Source organism: Hippocampus guttulatus, chromosome 4, assembly GCF_054856545.1.
Source record: "Hippocampus guttulatus isolate MCC_2025c chromosome 4, RoL_Hgut_1.0, whole genome shotgun sequence".
In the NCBI taxonomy this organism is placed as follows: Eukaryota; Metazoa; Chordata; class Actinopteri; order Syngnathiformes; family Syngnathidae; genus Hippocampus; species Hippocampus guttulatus.
Window position 1 is genome coordinate 3,907,237 of NC_141264.1, and position 27,834 is coordinate 3,935,070.

General features: G+C 41.0%; 1 protein-coding gene across 1 annotated transcript; it reads left to right on the top strand.

The window, feature by feature from the left end:
- Window positions 1–1,805: 1,805 nt before the first annotated feature.
- gal (galanin/GMAP prepropeptide) lies at window positions 1,806–27,834 on the top strand. The gene is made up of 6 exons (XM_086109262.1): window positions 1,806–1,865; window positions 2,044–2,124; window positions 3,564–3,618; window positions 24,086–24,172; window positions 25,734–25,805; window positions 26,219–27,834. The coding sequence occupies exons 2-6, from the start codon at window positions 2,044–2,046 to the stop codon at window positions 26,278–26,280; spliced, it is 357 nt and encodes a 118-aa protein (XP_085965388.1). The 5' UTR covers window positions 1,806–1,865; the 3' UTR covers window positions 26,281–27,834.

Consider the following 27,834-nt stretch of genomic DNA (forward strand, 5'->3'; position numbering starts at 1 on the left):
CCCCTCTGACTAGGGTTGCTTGAGTAGCATTCCAACAGAGCCATGTTATCGCATCTCGCCCATCTCCGCTTTGTTCCAGTAGCCCATTTTTCATCAAGGTGCTCTGGTTCCCCAGCACCTGACGCAGACCTTGTTTGGCCAGGCGACGTCAAAACCCATGTCATTCATTTTATTGTCTCTCATCATTGTATGAGGTAGGCATTAGCGTGAAGGATCTTGCCCAAGGATCCACACTGGATGGTGTTATGTGCTCTTTTTTTTTTTTGCCCCAAGCGGGATTCGAACCACCGTCTCCCGTATGCCAAACCGATGCCTTACCAACTGAGCTATCAGCAAAGACATTTGGAAAACTATTCTATGGACTGACATGAAATGTAAGTGTGTGACTCATTATAGCTGCCATACATGTTACACAGCATTTCATAAAAAGAACATCATACCAACAGTCAAACCTGGAGGTGGTGGAGTGATGCGATGGGGCTGCTTTACTCCTTTAGGACCTGAACGACTTGCTGTGTTTGATATAACCATGCTCTTGACTGGGAAATCCTCCAGGAGAATGCTTGACCATCAATTTGTGACCTCAAGCTGAAGCACGCTTGAGTTCGGCAGCAGGACAACATCAAAACACACCGGCAAGCAAAGTCATGAATCAAATTATTATTCTTTTTTTCTTTTTAATGATGGTTTTCGAGTGGCCTAGTCATAGTCTGACTTATATTCAATTGAGATTCTGTGGCATGATCTTGAAAGGGCAACTCAAAACCCTCCGGTGTTGCTGAATTAAAGCAATTCTGCAAGAAATATTGGGAGAAAATATTTTCACAGAAATGTGAAAGGCTTGATTGCAGTTGTCGCTGCTCAGGGTGGTCCAACTAGTTATTAGGTTTATGGGCAAACTACATTTTCACACAGGACCAGGTAGCGTTGAATTGTTTTTTTTCCCCATTAACACATAAAATGAACATTTAAAACTGAATTTTGTTTAAGTCAAGTCAAGTACTCGTGTTACCTTAGTCTGATATTTACATTTATTTGATTACCGGTATGTTAAATATAAAAGTGGAAGATATGAAAAAAATATATAGGAATTTGAAAAAAAAAATTATTACGGCATTGCATTGTCCTGGCATACATGTTTTCAGTCACTTTTGTAGGTTCACGTTTATGATGATTGATTGTCAATGAAATATCTTGTTTGAATGAAACCTAATACTGGACTTATTTTTAAAAGTTTGAACTGAAATGTATTTTAGCCCATAACGTTTCACTAGTTTGTAAAAGGAATGATTCCACCTGCAGTGAAAGATGGACATTTCACTGATCAGTAGAATAATAAGTAGGTGGTAAATATTTATTTTTATTTCCTTACCTGACCAGAAAGCAGCAGATATAAAAGGATGAACTATTTGGTAGAGGAGGAATGTCTTCAATATTTTATCTTATATGGATTTTCATAATCACTCTTCCTTCAACCGACCCAAAGAAAAATCTTAAATCAAACAAGCAAGCATGAAAACAAATTGTCCAACACTGATTTGCAACACAAACTTGAAGCATATGCTTGTAGAGTGAAAGATGGTGATAGGAAGAGTTCCCTCATTTTCAAATTTAATCCATGTCTCTGGGGGGGGGTAAAGAAAAATCAGCTCCGGGCATTACATGATGTAATTGAATTTCATTACGCTTTCTCTTGTCTGAGGGGAGAGGGCTGCTGACGCAGGTGGACCGAAGCCATGGTGAGTTTGAGGACCATAAAAGGTGTATGTAGTACCCATTTCATCGGAACTGCAAAGTGTTCACACAAACAGCAACTTCAGCTGCTGCCTTCGGGGAGGAGAGTCTGTGTTGCCAGCATATCAAAGGTAAGACACTGCTTTGTTCAAGTCATTTAATTCTTATTATCAAGGCATTCTATGTGTAGGTCAATCTACAGTACATGAAGAGTCCCACATAAGGAAAGTCTTCCCGGTTGGATTGATTGTAAAAATTGAATGGGTGAGGTAGTTCTTGATGTCTTTCCTTCTTACTTGAATTCTTTAGATGAAGAGGTCCTATAGGATTTTGCTGGTGTCTCTCGTCTTTTGCACAATGTTCTCGGAGACCATCGAGCTGGTAATAGCGGTAAGATCTTCTTCTTTTTTCATTAATGCCATGCAATTTACTGTTGCATTTGTGAATGAAATCTTCAGTTTTGTGTGTTGTTATTCTATTCTTTGCTGCAATCTCAGAAGTAGAACTGGAACAAAAGAAAATGATCGACTATAAATTACATTCATTGCTTGTAGGGATTAGGGATCCATAAATAATCTACATACAGGGCTTGATAAATTTATTTTTCCACAAACCAAATTGAGGTTCATGCAACAGTTGCGCTAAACAATAATTCAATTCAATTGTATTTATAGAGCACTTTGGAACAGCCATCGCTGCATACAAAGTGCTGTACATGGAGCAATTGAACATATACAATAAACGGTAAAACAAATCGGTAACAAAGACGGTAGAAAGCACCGAACAGTAAAACCAAGAACAAATCTAAGTCATGCTGAGTCGAATGCCAAAGAATACAAGTGAGTTTTGTGGAGGGATTTGAAGATGGGCGAGGAGGCTTGCCGAATGTTCAGTGGAAGGTCATTCCAGAGAGAATAATTAATTAATAATAATTAATCAAACAATTACACACAACAATAGAGCATTTGTTTGTCGTGACTTTTTGCTCATCCCATCAGGGTTCACTGCGAGTCGCTTACATACTGTAATTAGTTTGGTGAAATTTTTGATGATGGCCTTTTTGATGCAACTCTAAAATGCATTACTGCATGGGACTGGCAGTGACTGGGTATTCAGACAATCACTGTGAATCTTGTCATCTTCATCAAAGGCAGCAGCACGTCAAGGTACACGACCCCAAAAAAATTTAAATGCATTGATAATTAAAAATCATGATTTATGTTTTTTTGTTATTAATGATGTAGTTAATACACCAGTATGTTTCAGGTCTATAAATTAATAAAGAAATCATAGTTTTCATGTTTTATTTTACAACGTCTAAATATTTATTATCATCACAGAACAGCCCACTGAGCTGGCTCAAATTTGGAAACTAAATAGTTTGGAATCCACAATCCAATTCAAATTGGTGAAACCTTGGGAGTTGATTACTTACAGAAACATGGAAATCAGCGCCACTAAGCACCCCAAAATCCGAATATGATCTCCTTTATCCAAAAAGGGGGGAAATAAAAGTACACCCTTGGGTTTACCTGGTAATAAATAGCAATAAATAACCAGAAAGTGATTGTCATCTCGTAATCTGCAATGATGTATTTTAATTCCTAAAATGAAAATTTAAAAAACAGATTAAGTCTCCAGATCAACATTTGTTCCATAAGTACATGTCGAGAATTGTCAACTACATTTTTCATTTGACGATAATCTATAAATGGAGTCATTGTGATCCAAAGATTGTCCTTGTGAGGACAAGTGTAGATACGCAATGATCTTAAGGACGAAATACTAATCTGTCGACCCCTTTACTTTTGTCCTATTTCACCATGCAGGCAAAGGAGAAGAGGGGGTGGACTCTCAATAGTGCCGGCTACCTTTTAGGTCCCCGTAAGTACTGCGAACACACCGACTGTTCATTTTGCATAGTTTTACATTGTTTTCACACATTATTTACACTAAACTCTTTCCACCATGTGGCTCATGGCTCTTAAATAGACAGATGTTCGCTAAATGTCAGTTGCGCAGTTGGATGTTGGGAACCACTGCCCTATAATAGTATATTTTAAAGGTCTTGTTTGCCATAACTGCATCGCAAGAGTTGTAATCATTAATTGTTTTGTGACTGAGAGGAGAATGAACGTGAATGAAAATGAAACTTTCAAATTGTTGATATTTTTCACAAGATTTGTTGAGAATTCACCAACATTTATACTCATCTTGCACATAATACATTTTGACCATGTGACTTTGGGCAGACTTTATTAATGTCTCAACATTTCAATCAGGGGTGCACATAGCTGTTTAGGCCCCATTCTCAAGTGGCAACCTGGGGTTGTTAGGCGCACATTTTCTTATTTTAGTTTGTTTTTATTTCTTCAGCTCACAGGGTGGACAGCATATTACATGAGTAACTTAACACGTTCACACCTTACCATGTAGTGTATATTTGATATCTAAATCATATCTGTTCAAAGGGATGGCTAGTTTGGAATGAATTCTTCAGATCATATTCCCTGTGTGTGTGAAATGTGTCTATAAAGGTGCAAACATCATTTTGCACTCCATTTAAAAAGATTATATTGTTTTGAGTTCTCAGTAATATGATGTGTTTTAATTGTTGCACTGCCATGGTCAGTGGATTTGTAAAAAATATATATGGCTTGTTTTTAGACACTTTGCTCACATAGTCCAAAACAAATTTTATTTCATTAGAAATTCAAAAACAGTAATCCTTCGTTTTTCGCAGTTATTAGGCAAACTCCCCCGCAAAAAGTGAAAAAACACGAAGCAGGAATTGCCGCAATCTCCTCGGAATTTTCGTTTGTGTGTGGATTTAAAGTTTGCATACAGTTAAACGTTAACCGGCATTTTACAGCTGTTCAGCAGTATTTTATCACCCTCTGTTGGTGAAGATTTGATACTACAGGCAGGGGACAACAGACCTCAACTGTACAGTCTGTACATGTGGGAGGAAGCTGGATAGAAGCGCAGCTGTTCACGATGTCGTCACAGGCCCTGGCTTTCCTGTGTGGGGTTTGCATGTTCTCCCTATGCCTGCGCGGGTTCTCTGTGGGTACTCTGGTTTCCTCCCACATTCCCAAAACATGCATGGCACGCTCTAAATTGTCCCTAGGTGTGATTGTGAGTGAGAATGTTTTTTTGTCTATGCGTACCCTGCAATTGGCTGGCAACCAGTTGAGGGTGTACCCCGCCTACTGCCCTAAGATGATGGGCTGGGCTCCAGCAAGCCTGCGACCCTCGTGTGGATAAGCGGCTCAGAAAATGGATCTTCTGGATAGATGAATGGCTGCAGTGCATGATTTACTTTCTGAATTTTTACTCAAAATACATGTGCAAGTCAGTATCCCGTGGAATTATGGAAAATGTATGCAGCGATGGCTGTTTGAAAGTGCTCTATAAATACAGTTGAGTTGAGTTGAGAAAATGCCATGTAGCATTTTGCCTAAAAGTACGTTCGAACGTATTTCGAGCCAAGTACGTTCGAAAGTACTTGCGAGTACGTTTGAATGTATTCCAACACATTCAGACGAACACGCAAGTATGTCTTCACGTATTTGCCAGTCAAAATATTTATCTTCCACATTGGAGGCTCCACGTTTCCATGCATTTCAGTCCAAAATGCTCCCACACTTTCATAATCTTTTTTTTCTTTTTAACATTTTTCTTTCCCCACTCTGTTAACCTTGTGTATCACATTAACCGTTGAATTCTTTGTATGAGGCTGTTATGCGGCGAAACAGCAGGCCAGGCAAAAAAAGAATAAAAAGGCGATTCAGCCAGGATCCAGGAAGGAGATTTTCCAGTTTTCTTTATTTCAAGGAGCAACAGTTGACCAGTTTTTAGCAGACCACATGTAGCACTGCTCTCCAGGCTGTCCGACGCGCAGTGACTTCCTCATTCCTCTTTTAAAGGGAGTTCACTTGAGCTTCAGGCCAATCAGGGACAAGCTGCAATTGGCCATTCCCAGGTGGTTGCAATTACCTTTCCTGAAATAATTAGCGTTCTACAAAATGCATTCAGGATCACACAATAACGGTTTTGGATAGAGAGAAATGTGCACCTTTCTTCCATCCAAAATCCACCAAAAAAAACCCCAGAATTTTTAATTTGTATTTTGTCACCATGACAGAGGCGAATCTGAAAATTGAAAATGCCAATCCAGCTCACGTTTGATTTTTTTCAAAATTGTTTTGATTTTATCCGCTGTTTAAATTGCCTTTGCGCCGAGGGAACACTGATGCCTAGTGACAGCAACCGTTCTTTTTTTTTTTTTTGTTACATTTTAATTTACAAAATGTGCAAGTGCCAAATCTAAGTGTTTGGCAGGGATAAATTGAGGATATGTGTGTTGTTGTTGACAACACGTCATGTTGTTTTTGCTGAGTATTTTGGAATGCGTCATGTGACTCACAGGATGTGAGGGGGGACGTGCGAGCAGTTGGGAGAGCGGATGTTATGCTACTCAAAGAGGAGTTCGTCTGTGTGTAAACTTTGCCTCCGGCTGTTGGTGCTCTGCGATAGGCTCCAGCACGCCCGGGAGGATAAGCAGATTAGAAAGTCAATGGATGGATCTTAATTTAAAAACCAGGAGTCTTCGAACAACCATGACTAGAAAGTGGATTTCGATGAGTGGTGTCAGAGTTTGAAATGAACTCAGTGATGAGTTCGAACATAATCCAAGGATGGGTTTTTTTGGGGAAGCAGCTCAGATTGATTATTTTCAAAAAATATAGGCATCAAAATATGGGGTAATAGGGAGCTAGCACTGTAACTATGATGGTACATAGGGTGTGTTTTGGGAGGTGTAAGTGGTAAAATGTTTGAAAAGAAAAAAACTGTTGTTTGTAGCATTGGTTTACCGGACTCACGGGAATCACAACCATCATGATTGTTGGTGAATAGTGAATATTACAGTTGGGGAAAGTAAGTTGTACTTCTTACCCCTTTTTGGGCATGTTGAAAGGGAAATGTTGACAAGGTATATTGATGTGCGTGTATACCTGTGGAAGCTTTTGCTTAATTGTTAATTATTATCCTTGTATTGTCACAACCCACGCGCACTATTTAAAACCATAGATTCTGTACTCAAACCCTCTCTGCCTATTTGCTCGGATTCTTCACCCGAGATGTGCAAGAGATTCCTTCTGTTTTTCATTGATAAGGTTTCTACAGCGAGGACTCCGGTCTCAAAGTCCGCATCTGACCCCTCTGTCCACATTCCGTGTTCAGCTGTGCTAAATTCTTTTGAAACTGTGTCCTTGATGCTTTTGGAGGATGTAGTTCTCCAGACGAAGCCATCTGGCTCCCCCTGCGACTCTCTTCCCCCGCATTCCCTTCAGGAGGTTCTCCCGAATATTGGTACATCGGTCTTGGACATTATCAACAGCAGCCTCTCTTCTGGTATAGTTCCCCAACAGTTTAAACATGCTGTGGTCCAACCCTTGATCAAGAAACCTGGTCTTGATTCAGATGTGCTGTCAAATTTCAGGCCCATTTCCAAACTGCCTTTCATTTCAAAAATTCAGGAAAAAGTGGTGCACATGCAGTTGAAATCTTTCTTGGATGAACATAACATCTTGGCGGTCTTCCAGTCAGGTTTCAAGACGATGCATAGCACGGAGTCAGTCCTGTTACGCGTTTCTAATGACATCCTCCTGGCAAATGACACTGGAGACTACGTGTGTCTAGTTTCATTGGATTTAACTGCAGCATTTGATACAGTGGATCACAGTATTCTGCTGACTCGTTTGCAGCACTTGGTGGGCATTGGTGGCAGTGCTCTTGAGTGGTTTAGGTCCTATTTAGCTGACAGAACCTTATGTGTCAGTCTTGGCTGCTCTGAGTCACGTACTGCTCCCCTGTCATGTGGTGTTCCACAGGGCTCGATTCTGGGGCCTCTGCTGTTCTCACTGTATTTGCTCCCATTGGGTTCCATCTTAAGGAAACATGGTATTTCCTTCCACTGCTATGCAGATGACTGTCAGATCTATGTCCCACTGAGCAAGAAAGACTCTTTCTCATTAAGGCCACTTCTATCCTGCCTGGAAGAAATCAAAACCTGGATGGCACAAAATGTCTTGAAATTCAATGAAAAGAAGACAGAGGTGATATTGTTTGGTCCCAGTTGCCCTTGTACATCCCATCCTGTGGACTTGGGCCCCCTGTCTCCTTACCTTAAGTCAACAGTCTCAAACTTGGGCCTTAAACTGGACAGTGATTTCAAACTTGATCGGCAAATTGGTGCCGTTGTCAAATCCAGCTTCTTTCACCTTAGACAGCCGGCCAAAATAAAACCTCTCCTCTCACATGAACACTTTGAGACAGTAATTCATGCCTTCGTCACATCCCAGCTTGATTACTGCAATGCCCTTTACTTTGGAGTGAGCCAATCCTCCATTAAGCGCCTCCAGCTGGTCCAGAATGCCGCTGCTCGCCTCTTGACTGGTACTTGTAAGAGGGAGCACATAACTCCTACTCTGGCATCCCTTCACCGGCTCCCTATACATTTTAGAGTTATTTTCAAGATCCTATTATTTGTCTTCAAATTTCTAAATGACCTCGTGCCACCTTACCTCTCTGAGCTCATCAGCCCCTACACACCTGCCCGGCGCCTCAGGTCTGCAGACCAGACATTATTAGAAGTACCAAGAACTAAACTGAGGCTCAGAGGGGATCAAGCCTTTTCTGTTACTGGTCCCTCTCTCTGGAATGACCTCCCACTGAACATTCGGCAAGCCTCCTCGCTGCCCATCTTCAAAGCCCTCCTCAAAACTCACTTGTATTCTTTGGCATTCGACTCAGCATGACTTAGATTAGTTCTTGGTTTTACTGTTTGGTGCTTTCTACCGTCTTTGTTACCGATTTGTTGCTTTACTGTTGTATATGTTAGTTGCTCCATGTACTGCACTTAGTATGCAGCGATGGCTGTCTGAAAGTGCTCTATAAATACTGTTGAGTTGTATGTTTGAACATTACAGTATTGTCTTTGATGTTAACATGTTTAAGTTGAGAGTGTCTGATTGGCTGGAGGAAACAGGAAGTGTTTTAGTTGCCTGAAGAAGGAGTGGCGTTCTCGAACGTGCTGCGGTGCAGACGTCTTTTTTCCCCTTTTCAATAAAACTGCATTCAAAGGATTCCATCTCTCCTTTTGCCGTTCATAAAGTAGAGCCATCCATTCCAAAACAACGAACCCCTCAACTTACACCTATATTGTTTGAAATGCTTTGGCTATGTGGTTATTGACATGTCTGAAATTAATTTAAAAAAGAGAAGAAGAAATTGGGGCGGTGCGGAGGGCGACTGATTAGCACGTCTGCCTCACAGTGCAGAGCTGCAGAGTTTGATTCCGGCTCCAGCCTTCCTGTGTGGAGATGCATGTTCTCCCTGTGGCTGCGTGGCTTTTCTCTGGGTACTCTGGTTTCCTCCCACATTTCAAAAACATGCATGGCATGTTAACGGAACACTCTGTGCCCTGTGATTGGCTGGCAACCAGTTCACCAGTTCAGGGTGTCCCCCACCTACTACCCGAAGACAGCTTGGATCGGCTCTTGCACGTCCACGACCCTTGTGAGGATAAGCAGATTAGAAAATGAATGGATGGATGGAAGAAGCAAGTCATGGCTTTGTGGTTGTCTGGCAGGATAAGGTGGAGTTGCACAATAAAAGTCATGGCCCACTCCAACATACCAAGGCACTTCAGAGAGGCAGATGCTTTCTGAGCAGATATTTATTTTCCTTTTAAATTAGATACAACAAATATTTATTACCTGTGTCAGGCGGTGTGTCCGCTGTAAAGTCAGTACGTTTGTTTTCTTTCAGCATATTGTAAGCAAGGGGTGAATTTTGCAATTGTCCTAAATTTCACAACTTTGCTCTCGACAAATCTGACTCCTCCTGAAATTGGTAATGTAACTCCCTAAAACGCTCCTGCTCATAGCGCAGAAACCTTGCATTGTTAATTTCACCTATGTATGGGAATGCAAGCGATTGGTATTCCAAAGGGCTTCAGATTCACAGGTCACATAAAAAAAAAACATCAACCAAACAAAAGCACGGCAAAGACCAAGTCAACTGAATTAAAAAATAAATACATAAACACTCCAAAGGCTGAAAAGACTGGACTTACAAAAGGTTCCTGGCAAGAACAGTATTTAAACACTGTTATTCACATTTTACGTTCTGTAAAAAGCAAGGTGTTTTCATTGGGACTTTGACAGCTGTGACCGACAGTAAATGCAACTTTGGCGACTTGTGGAGCGGCCGCATTGAGCAGCATATCCAGGTTGGTTGCCCATGTGTGCACTTGCATGAGAAAGCCCTCTGTGGGTTACTCATTAATAGCTCTAGTTGGTGGAGTGACAAATGTTGAGGTGCCCTTGAGCAAGTTTGACCTAGATCACAGGTGTCAAACTCAAGGTCTGGGGGCCAGATCTGGCCCGCCACGTCATTTTAGTGGCCCACGAAAGCAGATCATGTGTGTCAACTGCCATGATGATTTCTAAAATTTGTACAGAAATGTCAAATTGTCAGGTGTAATAAACAACATTGAGATTTTGTGCTAATTTTCTGACCCTGTTTACACTCACTTGAACAATAAGTGAACAAACATATAGTTGACCGATTTCAAAACTAGTAATCCATCAATTTGTTGTGTACAAATAACAATACCACGCGATGATTAAACATTAATTTGGCCCTCCGAGGGAAGAAGTAACTCCAAAGTGGCCCGTGACAAAAATGAGTTTGATACATACCCCTGACCTAGATTGTGTGATAGGACAAACTCAGATCCTATTACTGAGAACTCTAACCCTAATACTGACACATTTTATTTATTCCCCAATTAAGGCCACCATCGTTTTCTTAAAGTTTTCCAATGTGCGCGAAAGACATCTGAGTTGGCATGTGACAGAATAATACTGAAAAGCACACAGTCTATTCGTATAATTATTGGTATACAGTTAACCCTCGCTATAACGCAGTTCACCTTCCGCTTTTTTAGTGCAGTTTTTTAAACAGTGAATTGTGTTCTGCATCCTGATTGGCTAAGGGACTGACCAACGTGAACAGTTTCCGCACCTTATCTCTGTACAGCTTGCCAAATTTACCTTTACAAATTTTTGGTCTTTGGTTTCATTGTATCAGCAGCGGATGCTCGTCTGTCAAGAAGGGGAAGCTCAATTTCGGCCTACATCATAAAATGTGTCCGTTTATTTGTATATGAATTCCACTTTCCGTTCCTTTTCAAAAAAATGAAAACGATGCCTTCACCATAAGATCGTGATTGGCTCATTTCTCTATCAATCAAAAAGAAATTCAACCTCAGACAGATCATCCAATCATCATGCAGAAAAGATGAGCATCCGATTGGCAGGACAAAAGCAGCACTTATCCAATGACTCGTCTCGTTTCAATGCATTGGGACAACCTACACTGAACTCTCTAGACGCCCAGAGTCCGCGTGGTCGACGCAGAGCGTCCACACAGTTTAAAACACAGTGAAGCTGCGGGAATGAATGAGAAGAGAGTCGTGTCGTAACCAGTAATAAGAAGCTGATTCGGAACAAAAGTTGAGCGCATTGTCGCGCATATTTAGTCAATGGCATGTCCACACATTTGTACGTACACACATATATTTGATCACTTACTTTTTGACATTTTAAGGGAAGCTGTCATGATTCGGTCGAACCATTTAATGTTGAGGATCCCAAAAATTGTAGACTCCAGACAAGTACTCTGTAACAAAAAATGTTTAATATACAAAAATTGCACCGACAAAGTAGGAACATAAAGCACTGGTCAAAACAAGGACCAGGGAACACAAGAACTAAACGATAACCAAAAGCACTTGCACTAAAGGCAAGGAAGGAAAACAAACCCGAGACTACAAACGAAAAACAATGTATGAAATACACGCAGCAAAAGCCAATTCACTAAAACAAAAAAAAACAATACAGGCATACCTCGGTTTTCGACCATAATCCATTCCAGAAGGCTGTTTGAAAAACCGATTTGTTCGAAAAACCGATTTGTTCGAAAACCGAAACCACGCTCTTTTAAAAAAAAATCTTTATTGAACACGTCTGTTCACAATGGAACGCTAGACGAGGAAGCGTCACGTCCTCGTCTACCCGAGGGAGTGTCACTTCCTCGTGTAAGGAAGGCAAGAGGAGTCAAGTGACGCATTCAAGTGCGCTCAGTTTGTTCAAGAACCGAAATTCGGTTGTCATCCGAGGCATAAAAAACTCAAAATTTTTGGTTGAAAACCGATTTGGTCGAGAACAGAGACGTTCAAAAACTGAGGTATGACTGTACTTACAAAACCAATGGTACCAAGGGAACAATAGCGAGTACAACGAGGTCTATAGCAAAGGTCTATGAGCAAGGAAAGCAGCAAGCCAAAACAATACTCAGACAACCAGCAGACAGTTTGTGGCTCCTTAAATACTGAGTTCCCTAATTTGCAAGATTAGCAGCAGGTGTGCAACCAGCAAGAATGCTAAGTCTGCCACCTGCTGGCAAAGCCAAGAACAGGAACATGACAGAAGCTGAGCTTCCCTTGCAGTCTTAGAGCAATCGCCTCTGCATCGTATACATAGTTCAGTATTGTATAATAACTGTAAAAAATAAAACTGACTACTTCATGGATTTCGCCTATTCCAGGTTCTAGTGTCTAGTGTCAGCTGAAATCACTTTACTTTTTATGTTTTTATTGGTTACGACAACATATCAATCACTTAATATACAGAAGGGGAAAACCGAAACAGTCTGCTGTTACAGGTGTGATTTTTGTTTTGCTTTGTTTGTTAGGGAACCTATGAACCTCTCCTCCGCATCCGACATTCGCGTATTGCACACTGCACTACCTCACTTTAACCCAAGATAGTCATAAGTGCCAGTGTTTTTTATTTTTATTGTTTAGATTTATATAGTATGCCTTTTGTACAGTGTTGTTTGCTGGTTTATCTCTAGTTGTGTGTGTTTTAATGCACAGCATGTTTGTATGTTTGAAATGAGGATTGAGAGAAAGAAATTTCATCTGTGCTGTATGTCATACATAGAGCACATTTTACAATAAAGATGACCTTGACCTTTTATTCCCTCAAAATGAGCTGCTCAATTCAACTGTCAGTGGCCAATTGGGGAAACTCCTGTAAACTCTCTGTGGGCAGTTCACCCCCTGTGTGTGAGTGTGTTTGCATATCTGTGGAAGCTCACATAAAAGTTCCTCCTGCCTCATCCTGTGTTACAGGTCGGATTGATCACCTAATTCAGATAAAGGATTCACCCAGTGCCAGAGGCAGAGACAACCTGATCACTCAATGTAAGATAGAAACATAACAGCCGCTGCAGGACCTCACTTTTAGGCCAGGAATTGCCCCATTCAAACTTCCTGTCCCGGCTATCATTGTATTGATGTCTGATTTTATCCATCCAAACAGTAAAAGTATGTACAGTGATCCCTTGCTATTTCACGGTTCGTTTATCGCGGCTTCAGTGCATCGCGGATTAAAAAAAAATATATATATATATATACTTTTTTTTTTTGTTTCATATACATGGAGTACAGTACTGTATATGTTGCTCTATGTGACTCGCTGTTGTTTTGCAGCTTCTCGCGGACCTTTTGCGGACTTAATTTTTATTTTATTTTTTTAATATATGTTTATTGGTCGCTACTTCGCGGATTTTCGTTTATCGCGGGTGCTTTTGGTCCCCATTAACCGCGATAAAACGAGGGATTACTGTAATAGTGGTACCTCTACTTACGAAATTAATTGGTTTGGGAAGACATTTCTTAACAAGAAAATATTGTAAATAGAGACGGGTTTTCCATGTTAATGCCCTAATCCATTTCAACCTCCCCAAAACTCTGACATAAATGTTTTCTAAAGCATAAAAACATCATCAAAATATGTAACAAATACATGTTACAATTCAATTATTGCACAATAAATGAGCGTTTTGCATTATATAAAAAACAAAGAATACAGTAAAGAATAAAAATGATGGTCATTTAACTTTTAACTTCGTCCTCATCGTTTTTTGCCCTCTTTAAGTTCATGATCTCTGTCAGAAGTGGTTTTTGCCCGGCGTTTTGTAAAAAACTGATACAAGGACCTTTGCTTTTGTCGGCTTTTAACAATCCTTCGAAAAGTCCAAGGCAAACATCAGCATAGTGAGCGATCACCGGACTGGTGAACACTTTTTCTGGGTGATTCCCATTTACGAAAAACGGAACACCTCGTGGCTCGAGGGGCGACTGACGAGGACACTGCATAGACACACATCCATTCATCCATCCATCCATCCATTTCGTAACTTAAATTTCAAAACTTGAACGTTCGTAAGTAGAGGTACCGCTATATTGTCTTTTTTTAAGCAAGTATTCAGAGACATGTATTCTGTAAATGCTGACTGTCAATGTTCTGCAAAGTGACCATTTGGTTGTCTAGTCAGTAAGTACCAAAAAATGATAGATGGTGCAATTGCTGCAGCATATCTAGTACTTGTTCAGGAAACATAATGGTCACAACACGCATTGATGGCATCACTCAGACATCCAATTTCTATTATCGCACGTGTGTGTGTATATATATATATATTTATTCATTCATTTTCCGATCTGCTTTGCGGGGGGGTGCTGGAGCCTTTTCCCAGCTGTCTTGGGAAGTAGGCGGGGACACCCTGAACCGGTTGTCAGCCAATCACAGGGCACACACATATATATATATATATATATATATACTGTATATATATATATATATATATATATATATATATATATATATATATATTCTGGGGGGGGGGGGGGGGTTCTCTCCAGATTTTACTGTTATGTCTATGGAATCCAGATGCTATTGCTGTCATTTTACAAGTGCCGTTGGTTTGTGTCACATTCACCTTTCAGATGAATTAAGATGAGCAGACACAAAATACAACACCATTATTATATTATATAACAATGTAATATCAAGACCAAATATTTGATCACTGTAGAAACATCCATCCATCCATTTTCTGATCCAGTTTATTCTCACATGGGTCGTGGGGGGTGCTGGAGCCTATCCCAGCAGTCTTCGGGCAGGAGGCGGGGGGACACCCTGAATTGGTTGCTAGCCAATCGCAGGGCACACATCGGGCACGAACAACCAATTACGCCTACACTCACACCTAGGGACAATTTAGAGCATGGGATCGATCAGGCCCGCAGGATAATTTATAAGTGAAAAAAATGCATAAAAGACACGGAATTTATATCTTAAATAAGGTGCAATTCGTGGAGTATCCGCTAGGGGACACACTGTTTTGATCAGGGAAGAAGACAACAACAGTCTCAGCCTGTCACTGAGACAGACCCAACACAGCAGACGCTATGAAGGACATTTGAAAACTTTATTCTTTTCACATTTAATAGCACTCTCCTTAGTTTGTAAGGTGTGAGCAATGATTAAATTTTGATTTTATATGCACATGTGTAAATGGTTTAAAAATTATTTTCTTTATAAATCTCGTTTAATTTTAAAGTGAATTACTCTATTTTTCAAGACCATTTACCGTAAATTGCGGATTACAAGCCGCTACTTTTTTCCCACACTTTCAACACTGCGACGTGTAATATGAAGCGGCTTTTTAATTTTTTTTTTCCATCGCGGGAAAAACATGGACCAATAAAATGAATGAGTCTTTCACTGAGGTCCAATGAGATTGTATGACTAATCACAACTTCCGCTCTTTTAGCCGTCGCGGGGAAAATTGTGTTAGCCGGCAACAGGCGACCAATAAAATGAATGAGTAGTACACAGGGGTCCAATGAAATTGTATGATTACCGGTAATCACAACTTCCTTATTTCAGTCTTTTTTCTAACCCTGATCAAGATGGAGAATACCAGACAAAAAGCATTTGATGCAGCTTTTAAACTAAAAGTGATCACTCTGGCAGTTAAAGAAGGAAATCAAGCTGCTGCTCGTAATCTTGGCATAGACTAGTCGATGGTGTGAAGGTGGAGGCTCTGGCAAGAAGAACTGAGCCAATGTAAAAAGACAACCAAAGCTTTTAAAGGTGTTAAAAGTGGGCCGTCGTGGTGTTATAGATTCATGAAACGGAAAAGCCTGCCTATTAGGGCACGCACGACGTTGTGTCAGCAGCTCCCTCCCAATTAGAGGTAAGATCGGGCCGCCTGAGCCCGACCCGACCCGAAATTCGGGTTGGGCCTTAAAATGTCAATCATGCTTCGGGTTCGGTTCGGGCCGGGCTTTTCTCTCGCTGACTTTTTTTTTTCGAGGCCGTGAATAGTTTTGGCCACGAGAGACCGTGGTTCGCAAAAAAACAGAAGTCGCCTCATCACAACACATACTGTACTAAACTCTTGCAAGGACAATTCAAAGAACTCCTACCAGTCTCTGTTGAGTATCCACCCGTCATTTTTGGTCTTTGTCTCTCTGCTTCTCTCTCTTAAAGTGCCGCGCTAGATTCTTAAGAACGTACTGCTGCGGTGGTTTACGGCCCAATTTTCAACCTGTCAAAATGACGGACGGCCTTAAAATTTTCCCCATCCACTCTTGAAAAAAATCCGTCAATGATGGAAATGTAACCTCTTCATAAACAGAAATATAAAAGATGTAAATGTTCATACAGTCTTGTTTAACTTAGATTTCGTTCCAAAAGGCAGGCTTTGTTATCAGAAATCACCCCTCCTGCTCCCGAGTCCTCACAAATAAAACATGAAATGTCGGGTTTGCTTCAGGCTCGGACCTGCAAATCAAGTTAAGTGATCGGGCTCGGGCCGGGTAGGGCTTTAAACCCGCTTAAATACCGGTTCGGGTCGGGCTCGATTTTTTAGGACCGATCTAAGCTCTACTCCCAATTACGAGGACAAACTTGCTTCGTTCCGCACATTCACACAAACAAAGATAGGAGAATTCCATCAGCCCAGATGAAATAATAAATATGGACGAAGACCCTCTGACATTTGATTTGCCTCTCACTTGGAGTGTAAATTAAAAAGGTGACTGCATTATTCTATTTAAAGCCAAGTGGGCTGCAGTATTTCTCCTCGTAATTACGCAAATGCGCATCGAGATCTCTCTTTGTCTGGCCTCTTATTATGTGTTTCAGCATAATTTCGTTGTGCAAATGCATTTATCATGCTCATAAAAATATGGAGATTATTTTAACCTTAAGAAATGTTGCATTTTTTCTGCGGGGGTTCAGCGGGGGACCGCGATTTTTCTTCATAAATCTGAGCATCCGGCTCTTAATTGGGTGCAGTCTGTAGCCCGGAATTTACGGTACTTGTTAAAGTTGTGCTCTTTGTACAATCAGTGGGATCCATTGCAATGCATACTGTATATGTGAATGATAAAAGTAAATTGCACATTTGTCTAAGGAAATCTAAGGTGCTTCATAAAATGTCTTGTAAAAAATATGTTCATTCAATTTCAACATTTTCCTAATGTTCCTGTGCTTCTTTAGACCAAAGGAAAGACCTGTTATTTTGGTTATTTATAGCAGAGTACTCTATAATTTTAATGGTCCGGCCCACTTGACATGTACCGAGGCCGTATGTGACCCACAACGTGAAATGAGTTCGACACCCCTGATTTAGAGTGTTCAATTAATCTGCCATCTATGTTTTTGGAACGTGGGAGGAAACCCAAGTACGTGGAGAAAACACCGTCGAAATATTTTTAAACCAGAGTGTGTAGTATGTAGTTAAATTGGTTTTATTTTGTGAAACTCATTTAATTGAACTTGTGCCCACATTGAATCAGAGTTAGCGTGTCAAATACCTTGAAGACATGTTGTAGTGGCTTCACGTGTTCATTCAAGCTAAAAACATGACTGCATAGCGTGAATTTTAACAAAAACTACATTTTTATTTTGGGGGGGAGGTTATCATTTGGGAAGGTTGTTGAAAAAATTCAAATTCAAATTGTTCTCTAACAGTTGACTTGAAAATTATGCTGAATGCCAATGGCACTGACTATAAAAATCTGAGAAAAAAAACACAATTTGCATAATAACTTGGAATGCACTGTAAGTCTATAAAGGCTACAGCTGTAAGCAGGTGTTCATCTGTCTCAACTATGACGTGTTATGTCATTTTGTTCATTCTTGTTGTGTTACAGCACACTTAGACCTTGTTTTAGCGAGTCAAAAATCTAGTTTACTTTTTGTCTGCAAATTGCCATATGTGCAGGCAGCATGCAGTCAACGACCAAATTCACAAACTGGACTTGCCCTAGTATCCCGACTCTGCATAGTCCATTTTGTAGAATTATTTTTGATGACATGATTTTGTATTTTTAAACCCATACATACAAACATTCCATTCTGGCATTCAGTTCTACAGTTTTTCACCCAGCATGTAGTGGGTGACATTACACGAGACATTACATATTTGACAAGAACGCAACCCGGTCTGATGTTAAGTGCTGCATCATTTTATAATTTTGCGAGTTTGTGATTATGTTTGACCTGATGGATTGTTCTTTTTCCCAAAAGTAGCAGGCAAGTTCATTGCATTTATCTGTCGAGAGAAGTAGAGGTAAGATCAGGCCGTACGACCCGACCCGAATGTCAATCATGCTTCGGGTTCGGGTCGGGTCTGGCTTCTCTCTCGCTGACTTTTTTTTTTTTGTTTCGAGGCCGTGAATAGTTTTGGCCACAAGAGACCGTGGTTTGCAAAAAAACAGAAGTCGCCTCATCACAACACGTACTGTACTAAACTCTTCCAAGGACAATTCAAAGAACTCCTTCCAGTCTCTGTTGAGTATCCACCCGTCAGTGTTCGTCTTTGTCTCTCTGCTTCTCTCTCTTAAAGTGCCGCGCTAGATTCATAAGGACGTACTGCTGCTGTTGTTTACGGCCCAATTTTCAACCCGTCAAAATGACGGACGGCCTTAAATTTTCCCCATCCACTCTTGAAAAAAAATCCGTCAATGATGGAAAATTGTCGTTAATGTAACCTCTTCAGAAACAGAAATATAAAAGATGTACCGTATTTTCACGACTATAAGGCGCCATTAAAAGTCTAAAATTTTCTCCAAAATGGACAGGACGCCTTATGATGCGGAGCGTCTTGTCTATGCGCTGAGTTCCAAAATCTGACTGACAGCCGACACGCTGTTTATATAGAGAAAAGGCGGAAGTGACTGTGGACAGGCATGCGGCAAAGAAGTCGGCCAATCAGTGAAGGGTGGGCGTGTATATATACATATATGGAGAGAAAGAGAGAGAAAAGGCAGACGTGAGTGACAGGCATGCGGGGAAGCAGGCCGCCAATGAGTGAAGGGTGGGCGTGTAAGTGGACGCTAAAGCGACGCTACAAGCAGGTACCAACACCTGTATAGAGTGTGGCTATGTGCATTGTTGCAAAACAACTTCGGTTTTGGTTTCTAAGAACCCCCGAAAATAAATTCTACAAAGAGACACGCCTACGAAGCTCAGTTCAAACTTCAAGCCATCGGTTATGCTTTTGGCATGCGTGCCCATCTCACAGCAGCGGTGAAAAACCAAGTCAAGCAAATGAACTCTGAGCTTGCCGTTATTCCCGGAGGCTTGACTAAAGAACTCCAACCGCTGGAAATCGGCATCAACCGGGCGTTCAAAGTAAAGTTGCGAACGGCATGGGAACAATGAATGATCGATGGCAAACACAACTTTACAAAGAGTGAGAGGCAGCGCCGGGCGAGTTACGCCACAATTTGCGAATGGATTGTGGCTGCTTGGACGAACGTGTCTGCTTGCACTGTTGTTCGAGTTTTTGGCAAAGCCGGCATCATTTCTGTGGAGCCACATGGCAATGAGAGTGACTGACAACGAGAGGGAACACGGCGTTTTTGATGGATTACCGGTACTTGCACAATTGTTCAATTCTGATACAGAGGATGAGGACTTTGATGGATTTCTGGGTGATGATTGATCGAAAAACGTGAGTACATTGTACGATGGCTAAATAAAATACAACGGAACTCCGTTTTGCTTCGTTGCCTTTTTAAAAACGTGTTTTAGCTTGTATCTGTATGTCTTGGCATGCTACCGTATGCTACAAGCTAACGTGTTTTTAGCGTGCGCGCATGCATGCCGTATGTTTAAGCTGGCGTATGTTTTACCACTTTAAAATCGCGCCCAATAATACAGTGTGTTTTGTCTATGTGTAAAATACAGAAATAGCACCCATTAATGAGACTGCGCCCAACCATACGGTGCGTCGAATGGTCGTGAAAATACGGTAAATGTTTATACAGTCTTGTTTAACTTAGATTTCGTTACAAAAGACAGGCTTTGTGATCAGAAATCACCCCTCCTCCTCCCAAGTCCTCACAAATAACATAGGAAATGTCTGGTTTGCTTCCGGCTAGGGCCTGCAAATCAATCCTTAAATACCCTCGGGCCGGTTCGCGTCAGGTCGGGCTCGATTTTTTAGGACCGATCTTAGCTCTAGAGAGAAGTCCTGTTGCAAATTGATTTGGATGATTTGTGAAATGGTCGACCATAGCAAATACATACCTGTCAATGTTTCGGAGCATCAACCTGTATAAACTACCAAAAAAATCCTTATAAAGAGCAAGACGGAGGCCAAGAGAGGTGTGATGAAAAGGCCAATACCCGAGAGGTACATCCAGATGACCATAACCGAAGCACTCGAAACTGCCTAGCAAAGGACCCAAGCCTTGTCCAGTCACATAAAGAGGTACATGAAAGAGAATGATACTAGACGAATAAACAGGCTGTTCGCAACACAACCTGCGAAAATGTACGCTCAGTGGCACGGTTCTAACAGCAGAGCAGACCCACCAAGACTGGAAACTGAAAGGTATTGGAAAGGCATACGGGAGAAGGAGGTCGCACATAACAGCAGTGCAAAATGGCTGGTGACGCTGAGAGGAGCTCAGCAACCTCCCTGAACAGAACCCAGTTACCATAACAGTGGCAGACATACTCAACTCAACTCAACTCAACTCAACTCAACTCAACTGTATTTACAGAGCACTTTCAAACAGCCATCGCTGCATACAAAGTGCTGTACATGGAGCAACTAACATATACAGGAAAGAGTCTCAGATATGAAAAACTGGACAGCACCAGGCCTACTGGTGGTCCACGCCTACTGGCTAAAGAAACTCACAGCACTCCATGAGTGCCGAGCAGCACAAATGAACCAGTTGCTGAGGGATGGGATCACCTAGGATGGCTAACCGAAGAGCAAAGGATCCTGATCATGAAGGATCCCTCAAAGGGTGCAGTCCCATCCAACTATCGGCCAATAACCTGTCTCTACAACATGGAAGCTCATGACAGGCATCATTGCGGCTAAGATAAGTGGACACATACAGTAGATCAATACATGAGCGAAGCATAGAAGGCCATTGGTAGAGATACCAGAGGAGCCAAACATCTGTGCGGAGTATGGACTGGAAACCCCAAGGTCAAAATGGGAAACCCCTCCAAAGGTGGTGGAGAATGACCAAGCGAAGATCCTGTGGGACTTCCAGATACAGACTGACAAGATGGTAATGGCGAACTAACTAGATATCGTGATCATAGATAAAGGGCAGAGGAAAGCCATTGTAGTGTACGTAGCAATCCCAAGTGATGGAAACATCAGAAAGAAGGAACACGAGAAACTGGAGAAATACCAAGGGCTCAGAGAGGAGATGGCGAGAGCCTGGAAGGTAAAGGTGACAGTCGTGCCTGTGGTGGTCAGAGCTCTCGGGGCAGTGACGGCCAAATTAGATGAGTGGTTGCAACCGATCCCGGGAACAACATCGGACATCCCAGTCCAGAAAAGCACAGCGCTGGGAACAGCAAGGATACTGCGCAGAACGCTCAAGCTTCCTGGCCTCTGGTAGAGGACCCAAGCTGAATGGAGGACGGACACCACCCGATGGGTGAGATGAGGATTTTTTTACATATACAGTATATATATGAAATATTTTACACAAGTTACAAAACATCTCAACAGGAACATATTGCCTCTTGTTATGAAAGAAATGTCAAGATGCAAAAGGGACAAATACTCACAGCTCAGAGTTTCCTGAACGCAATGTACTCATAGCTGCTCTGCCATTGGCTATTATCGAGCATCATCCTGGCATCCCCATACCTGTCAACTTTTCGGAGCGCCAAACTGTATAAACTACCAAAAAAATCCTTATGAAGAGCAAAAAATCCTTATAACATACCAAAGCATTTTATATGTCAAAATAACGGCAGAAAAAAACCCACGAAATTTTCAATGATATTTATTGTAGATCTCCATAATACAATGTCTGGTTAATGTCTAATCATCATTCTACTTAGTGGCATTACTTACATACCTGTCAACTCATACGGTTTAGCCATAGTTCATATGGATTTTGTGGTGAATCTTACGTATATGGCCGTATCGCACAAATCATACGGATTCTGAAAATTTCCATTTTTTTGTTTTTTTTCCCCCTAACAGGTAGTTCCGTTTGTTTTTGCCCAGAATGGTGCTAGTCTACTCGAATGCTTTCATTTCCGGTAACTTAAGTAATGCCACTAAGTAGAATGATGATTAGACATTAACCAGACATTGTATTATGGAGATCTACAATAAATATCATTGAAAATTTCGTGGGGTTTTTTCTGCCGTTATTTTGACATATAAAATGCTTTGGTATGTTATAAGGATTTTTTGCTCTTTATAAGGATTTTTTTGGTAGTTTATACAGTTTGATGCTCCGAAAAGTTGACAGGTATGTACAAAAAAAAATGGACTTCTAATGAGATTTCGTCTCTTTCTGAGCAGACTTGCTATAAGCCCGAGTGGAACGGGAAAGGCACAGTGGCTAAGACAGTCAGTACAGTGAAAATGTATTCTCGGGAAAGAAAGGCAAGGCACACAGATAATCGGGAAAACGTGTCCGTGAGACCTCGTGCGTCGCGTAGGCTAGGCTAACCAGTTGTGGTGTTGTTCCGGCTTCTCGATCCGTGATGTGTGTTGCGTTGGCACTGATTGGTTGAAACCAAAAACCGCGCGCGTACGTACGTGCTCGCGCTACGCACGCAAAGCAGAGACTGCGGACTACTGTATCGACTGCAGAGGCGCGCTTCCCTCGAGTGGCGTTGCTCCACTTCCAAGATCAAAAATACTAAACGTGGCTACGAAGCATGAACCTAGACGTCTGGAAAATACAACGCTTGATATTAGTGTCATGAGAAAGGCTAAATTATCCAACAATGGGTTGTCAGCCTGGCAGTCCTTTTAAAGGCAGGTGATTGATGATGTTGACAATGAACAGGTGTGGCACTGGAGGAGACGCCCTCCTCTCTCACCTACTACGAGACAAATCAAACAGAACCATGACAGTTCTATGCCAAATCATCTTTTCATATCTTGAATTTGGGAGCACTATAATTACAAAATGATGTCAACTACAGTACTTCGAACTGTACAATTAAATTATTGCTAAAGAACGGGAAAGACAAGAAAAATTATACAACATGAAAAGAAAGAGCTTCGCCAAAACGCAGACAACTTAAAAACAACAAAATAGCTCAGAACATTTGACTCTGACAGTCAATGACCCAGTAAAAATTGACATGGACCTGATTTATATCCTGACCCTAAGTTTGGTAGGCATAAATCAGAGTGATGTAGAAAAGAGGTTCACATAATTATTTTTCATGCAGCTGGTGTGGGGTCAAAATTCTCTCTGAAAGCACCACCACCACCCTTCAACCGAATGGCGACTATGTTGGGGGGAGGTTGTCTGTCTGCCAGGACAGACTGCAGTCCCCATCCTGCCATTGAAGAGGTTAAGCGGGACAGAAAATATTTAAATAAATAAGTTTAAACTAACCCACAGTGTACTATTTCAGCATATCATTTAGTGAATTAAGAGTGATTTTATTTTTCATTGAATTTGAATTATTTGAAGTGTAAAAAAAAAAAGGATATCCAGCCTACTTTGCAGATTATGATGCAGAATCAGCACAAGGCTATAAAACTCGAATTAAATTGTGTCAAAGTGTATTTATTATGATGATTGTTATAATTAATAATAACAGTAATAGTAATAACATTATTAATAATAACTGAACTGAAATGAACACTCGAAGATGCTTGAGAGTGGATACATTATTCATGCACCCTCACGTTGACGCTCTGGCCGTGGCAAATTACATTGTGTAGCCGCAGCAACCCTCGGGCAGACGGATGGAAACGTGGCTGCCAGTGTGCACCGATTGCCCCTCCGGCCACCAGCAAAACATTCACACCCAGCTGTGCACAAGTGTGAGTGACACTGTATTTGGCATGCTGGCTGCCCTTAACTACAAACAACTCTACTCCTGTCCAGATGGCATAGATGGGCACAGGATACTTGGAGACAAGCCTGGTCTTGCTGGCAAGAGAGACATGGACTGGGAAGATAACTTCCAAACAGGTTGGTGTTTTGAGCATAATGTATCAGTATCATGCATCAGTATGTATGACATGGATTGTAATATAATGCCACACCACCAAGATCAATACACTGAGTGGCATTCACTGTGGAGTTAATTCAACTTATTTTAAGAGCAGATCCAATATGCACTTGTAAAACATATGCTGTCTTTTATTTTCTGCACTATAAGGCGCTTCGGAGAATAAGGCACACCTTCAATGAATGGCCTGTTTAAAAACTGTTTTCATATATAGGGCGCACCGCATTATAAGACGTATCGAATAGAAGCTACAATAGTGGCTGCGGTTGTGTTATGCATCCACCAGATGGAGTTATGCTAAAGGCAATACAATACAATGCAGCTTTATTTATATAGAGCTTTCACAACAACTACAGCTGTAACTAAGCGCTTTATAGAACATTTAAAATACTACATCCAAGAAATCTGAATGTTGATCCATATACAAGGCACATCGTATTATAGGGCGCACTCTTGGCTTTTAACAAAATTGAATTAGCATTCAATAAGTGTGCCTTATAGTGCGGACAATACAGTAGTTTGAAAGATTTCCTACAGCATTACATCCATGTACATGTATAATACTTTGAATCGAATGTTTTCATACACAACAGCCAGAGTTCGTGATTATCACACCTACCTTTTTGCAAAGCATTTATCATAAGCAAAACGGTTGAGAAAACTGAGGTAGTCAAAGTGCTTGTAACAAAAACACTCATCAACACTGGCGTGAAATTCATTCGCTTTGTGAGAACGAAACTGGCCCATTTATGTTCCCTATTCTTTTCTTTTGACCACTCAAACAATTGTTTGCCCGTATGTGAACAGTGCAGCGCCACACAGTGCCGAGGCACTTTACCAAATCCCTCAAAATCACTGGCAAAGACCAGTTAACGGGACAATGAACAATGCAGTATGATGGCTGACTGGTGACTCAGCAATGACATCACTGCAATGACCGGCGATTGGTGAACAAAAGCATTTTTGCCGTTCAGGACGCTGCTGTGGGTCTAATTTAGAACCTGGGTGGGCTGCGTTAAAAAAGGTAACAAAAGTACCCTTGAAATAGTGTTAGCCATATTACTCAATAGGTGGTTGGCCAAGTTTACTTCACACTTGACCTTTAACGGCAAAGAACACCTTGAGAGGTCATGGAATAGGGACTGGAAAACTGAGCCACTGAGGTCACAGCAGCAGAGGTACAAAAGCCTCAGGCAAAGGTTCTCGCCGCTTTTGACCTGCTCTCGTACAAGTTAGATTTTTGATTTTTTTTTTTTTTTTTTTTTATGTTCTGAAAAGGTGTATTGATACATTCGCCTGATTTGCGTGTGGGCAGCGCGGGGTCAGTTCCCACTCACTGACGATGTTAAATGTGGGTGTGAATGGTTGTTTATCTCTATGTGTGCCCTATGACTGACTGGTGACCAGTTCAGAGTGTCGTCTGCTTTCTGCCCGAAGTCAGCTGGGATAGGCTCCAGCACTGGACCCTGTAAAAATAAGCAGTGTTGAAAACGGATGTATGGGTGTTCTCTATTTTCACAGGTAACCAAAGGAAAGCGGAGGAAGACATTGTCCACACTCTCATTGACTTCCTGACATACCTCAAATATAAAGGTATTCATGTACTCTGTGCCATGGGTGTTATGGATAATTTGCAAATAGTTTGTTATTTGGTAGGGTTACACAAAGAAGTACAAGTAAGCCACCAGATTGGGGGCGGGGGGGTCAAGGAATTGGGTCAGCACCTCTGCACTTGATCGTAAACTGGAGAAGTAATACAGGAAAAGAATGGATGAGGGGTAGGGCATTTATGGATTTTATTATAGACTCCAAAATAAATCCGTGAAAAACACTGACAGACATGTTACGCAGTCTATGGGTGTCCTTAAAATTGTCCAGATTGGTGCTGATTCAATTGCCATTATTTATGATGATTAGGATATTGATTTAGATCTCCTCTCAAACAAACAGCTTCAAGTGATGAGCTATATCAAAAATCAATTGTTTTTCTTTTTTGTAATTTGTAGAAATGGGAGCCTTGCAAAGCTTGACTTCTTCTGTGACTTCAGATGAAATGGCTAACCCTTAGCCACATCACAATCTGCTATCACTCCTTCTCTACCCATCATTTTGCTTTTGCTCAAATAACTTTTGTTCACTTTAGAGCAGGGATGTCCAAGGTTTAGGTACTCACATCAAATGTAATATAATAACAGATGACATTAAGACTAGAACGATGGTATTTTGATCCTATTGTGTGGCATCCTTGTGGCGAGACCTTACTAATATTTGTCATGCTTCTTCGTGAAATACAAGATTTACAGTGGCTCCTCTACTTATGAAATTAATTGGTTCTGGAAGAAATTTCTTAACTAGAACATTTTGTAAGTAGAGACACACTTTCCATGTAAATGCCCTAATTTGTTCCAAGGCCCACCCTCACCTCCCCCCCAAAAATTCGGATATAAATATTTCCTAAAGCATAACAATGCATCAAAATATGTAACAAATAAATGTTACAATTAGATTATTGCATAATAAATGAGATTTATACATAATGTAAAAAACAAAGAATAGAGTAAAGAATAAAAATCATGGTCATTTAACTTTGAACTGGCATTTTTTGCCCTCTTTAGTCCATGCTCTCTCTCGGAAGTGGTTTTTGCCTGGCGTTTTGGAAAGAACTGATCCAAGGACATTTGCTTTTGTTGGGTTTGAACAATCCTTCGAAAATATCCAAGGCAAACATCAGCACGGATAGCGATCGCTGGACTGGTGAACAATTTTTCCAGGTGATTCACACTTACGAAAAACCTCATGGCCCAACGGGCAGATGACGAGGACGCTGCATAGACACATATCGTATCTATCTACACACATAGACACATGCGGGAAAGGTCCCTCTTTGCCAATGGAATGCCAGGAAGATTCTAGGTAATAGCCAATGGCAGAGCAGCCATAAGTTCAGGAAACTCGGAGCTGCGAGGATCAGCCTATACTGTATTTTTACCTTTCGCATCTTGAAATTTCTTTTGTAACAAGAGGCAATATTCAAATGAAGAGACATTCGTAAGTAGAGGTACCACTTCTTTGTCAAACTATTTCTATATTTATTAATGCAAACCCTTTATAATGACCCGGATCTCTATATAAACTTGCCACAAAATAGACCCGGCTCTCTGACACTGGGCAACACATTTCCTTCTAGTCTTCATGGGCTTGATATGTCAGCCTGCACAAATTCAAGCCACCCTTTGCTGTAAGCAGCCCCATAACATGGAGTAACAGGCCTCCCATCATATTTCACGCTGTATTGGTTTTGGTGTGTTTAATACATTAAAGGTGAAGAATGTTATTGTGGCAAAATTATTATTTTCTATTGGACAGCCCTGCTTTCGAGTCATTATGTTGTTATTTCTTACACAACAGTGAATTATGTTGTCTTTAGCAAGGCTTGGTTGTCTCGCAGTACCTTTAATATTTGATAATTGATGAGATAATATTAATAGCATATACTCAGATGTAAATAGATAGTATATCTATTTAGCCATAGAGTCACAAAGATCGACGGTAATGGTTACTGAAATCAAATTCGATGTTAAACACAGATTCATGCTTCTGTACTGTTATTTCCCCCATTCAG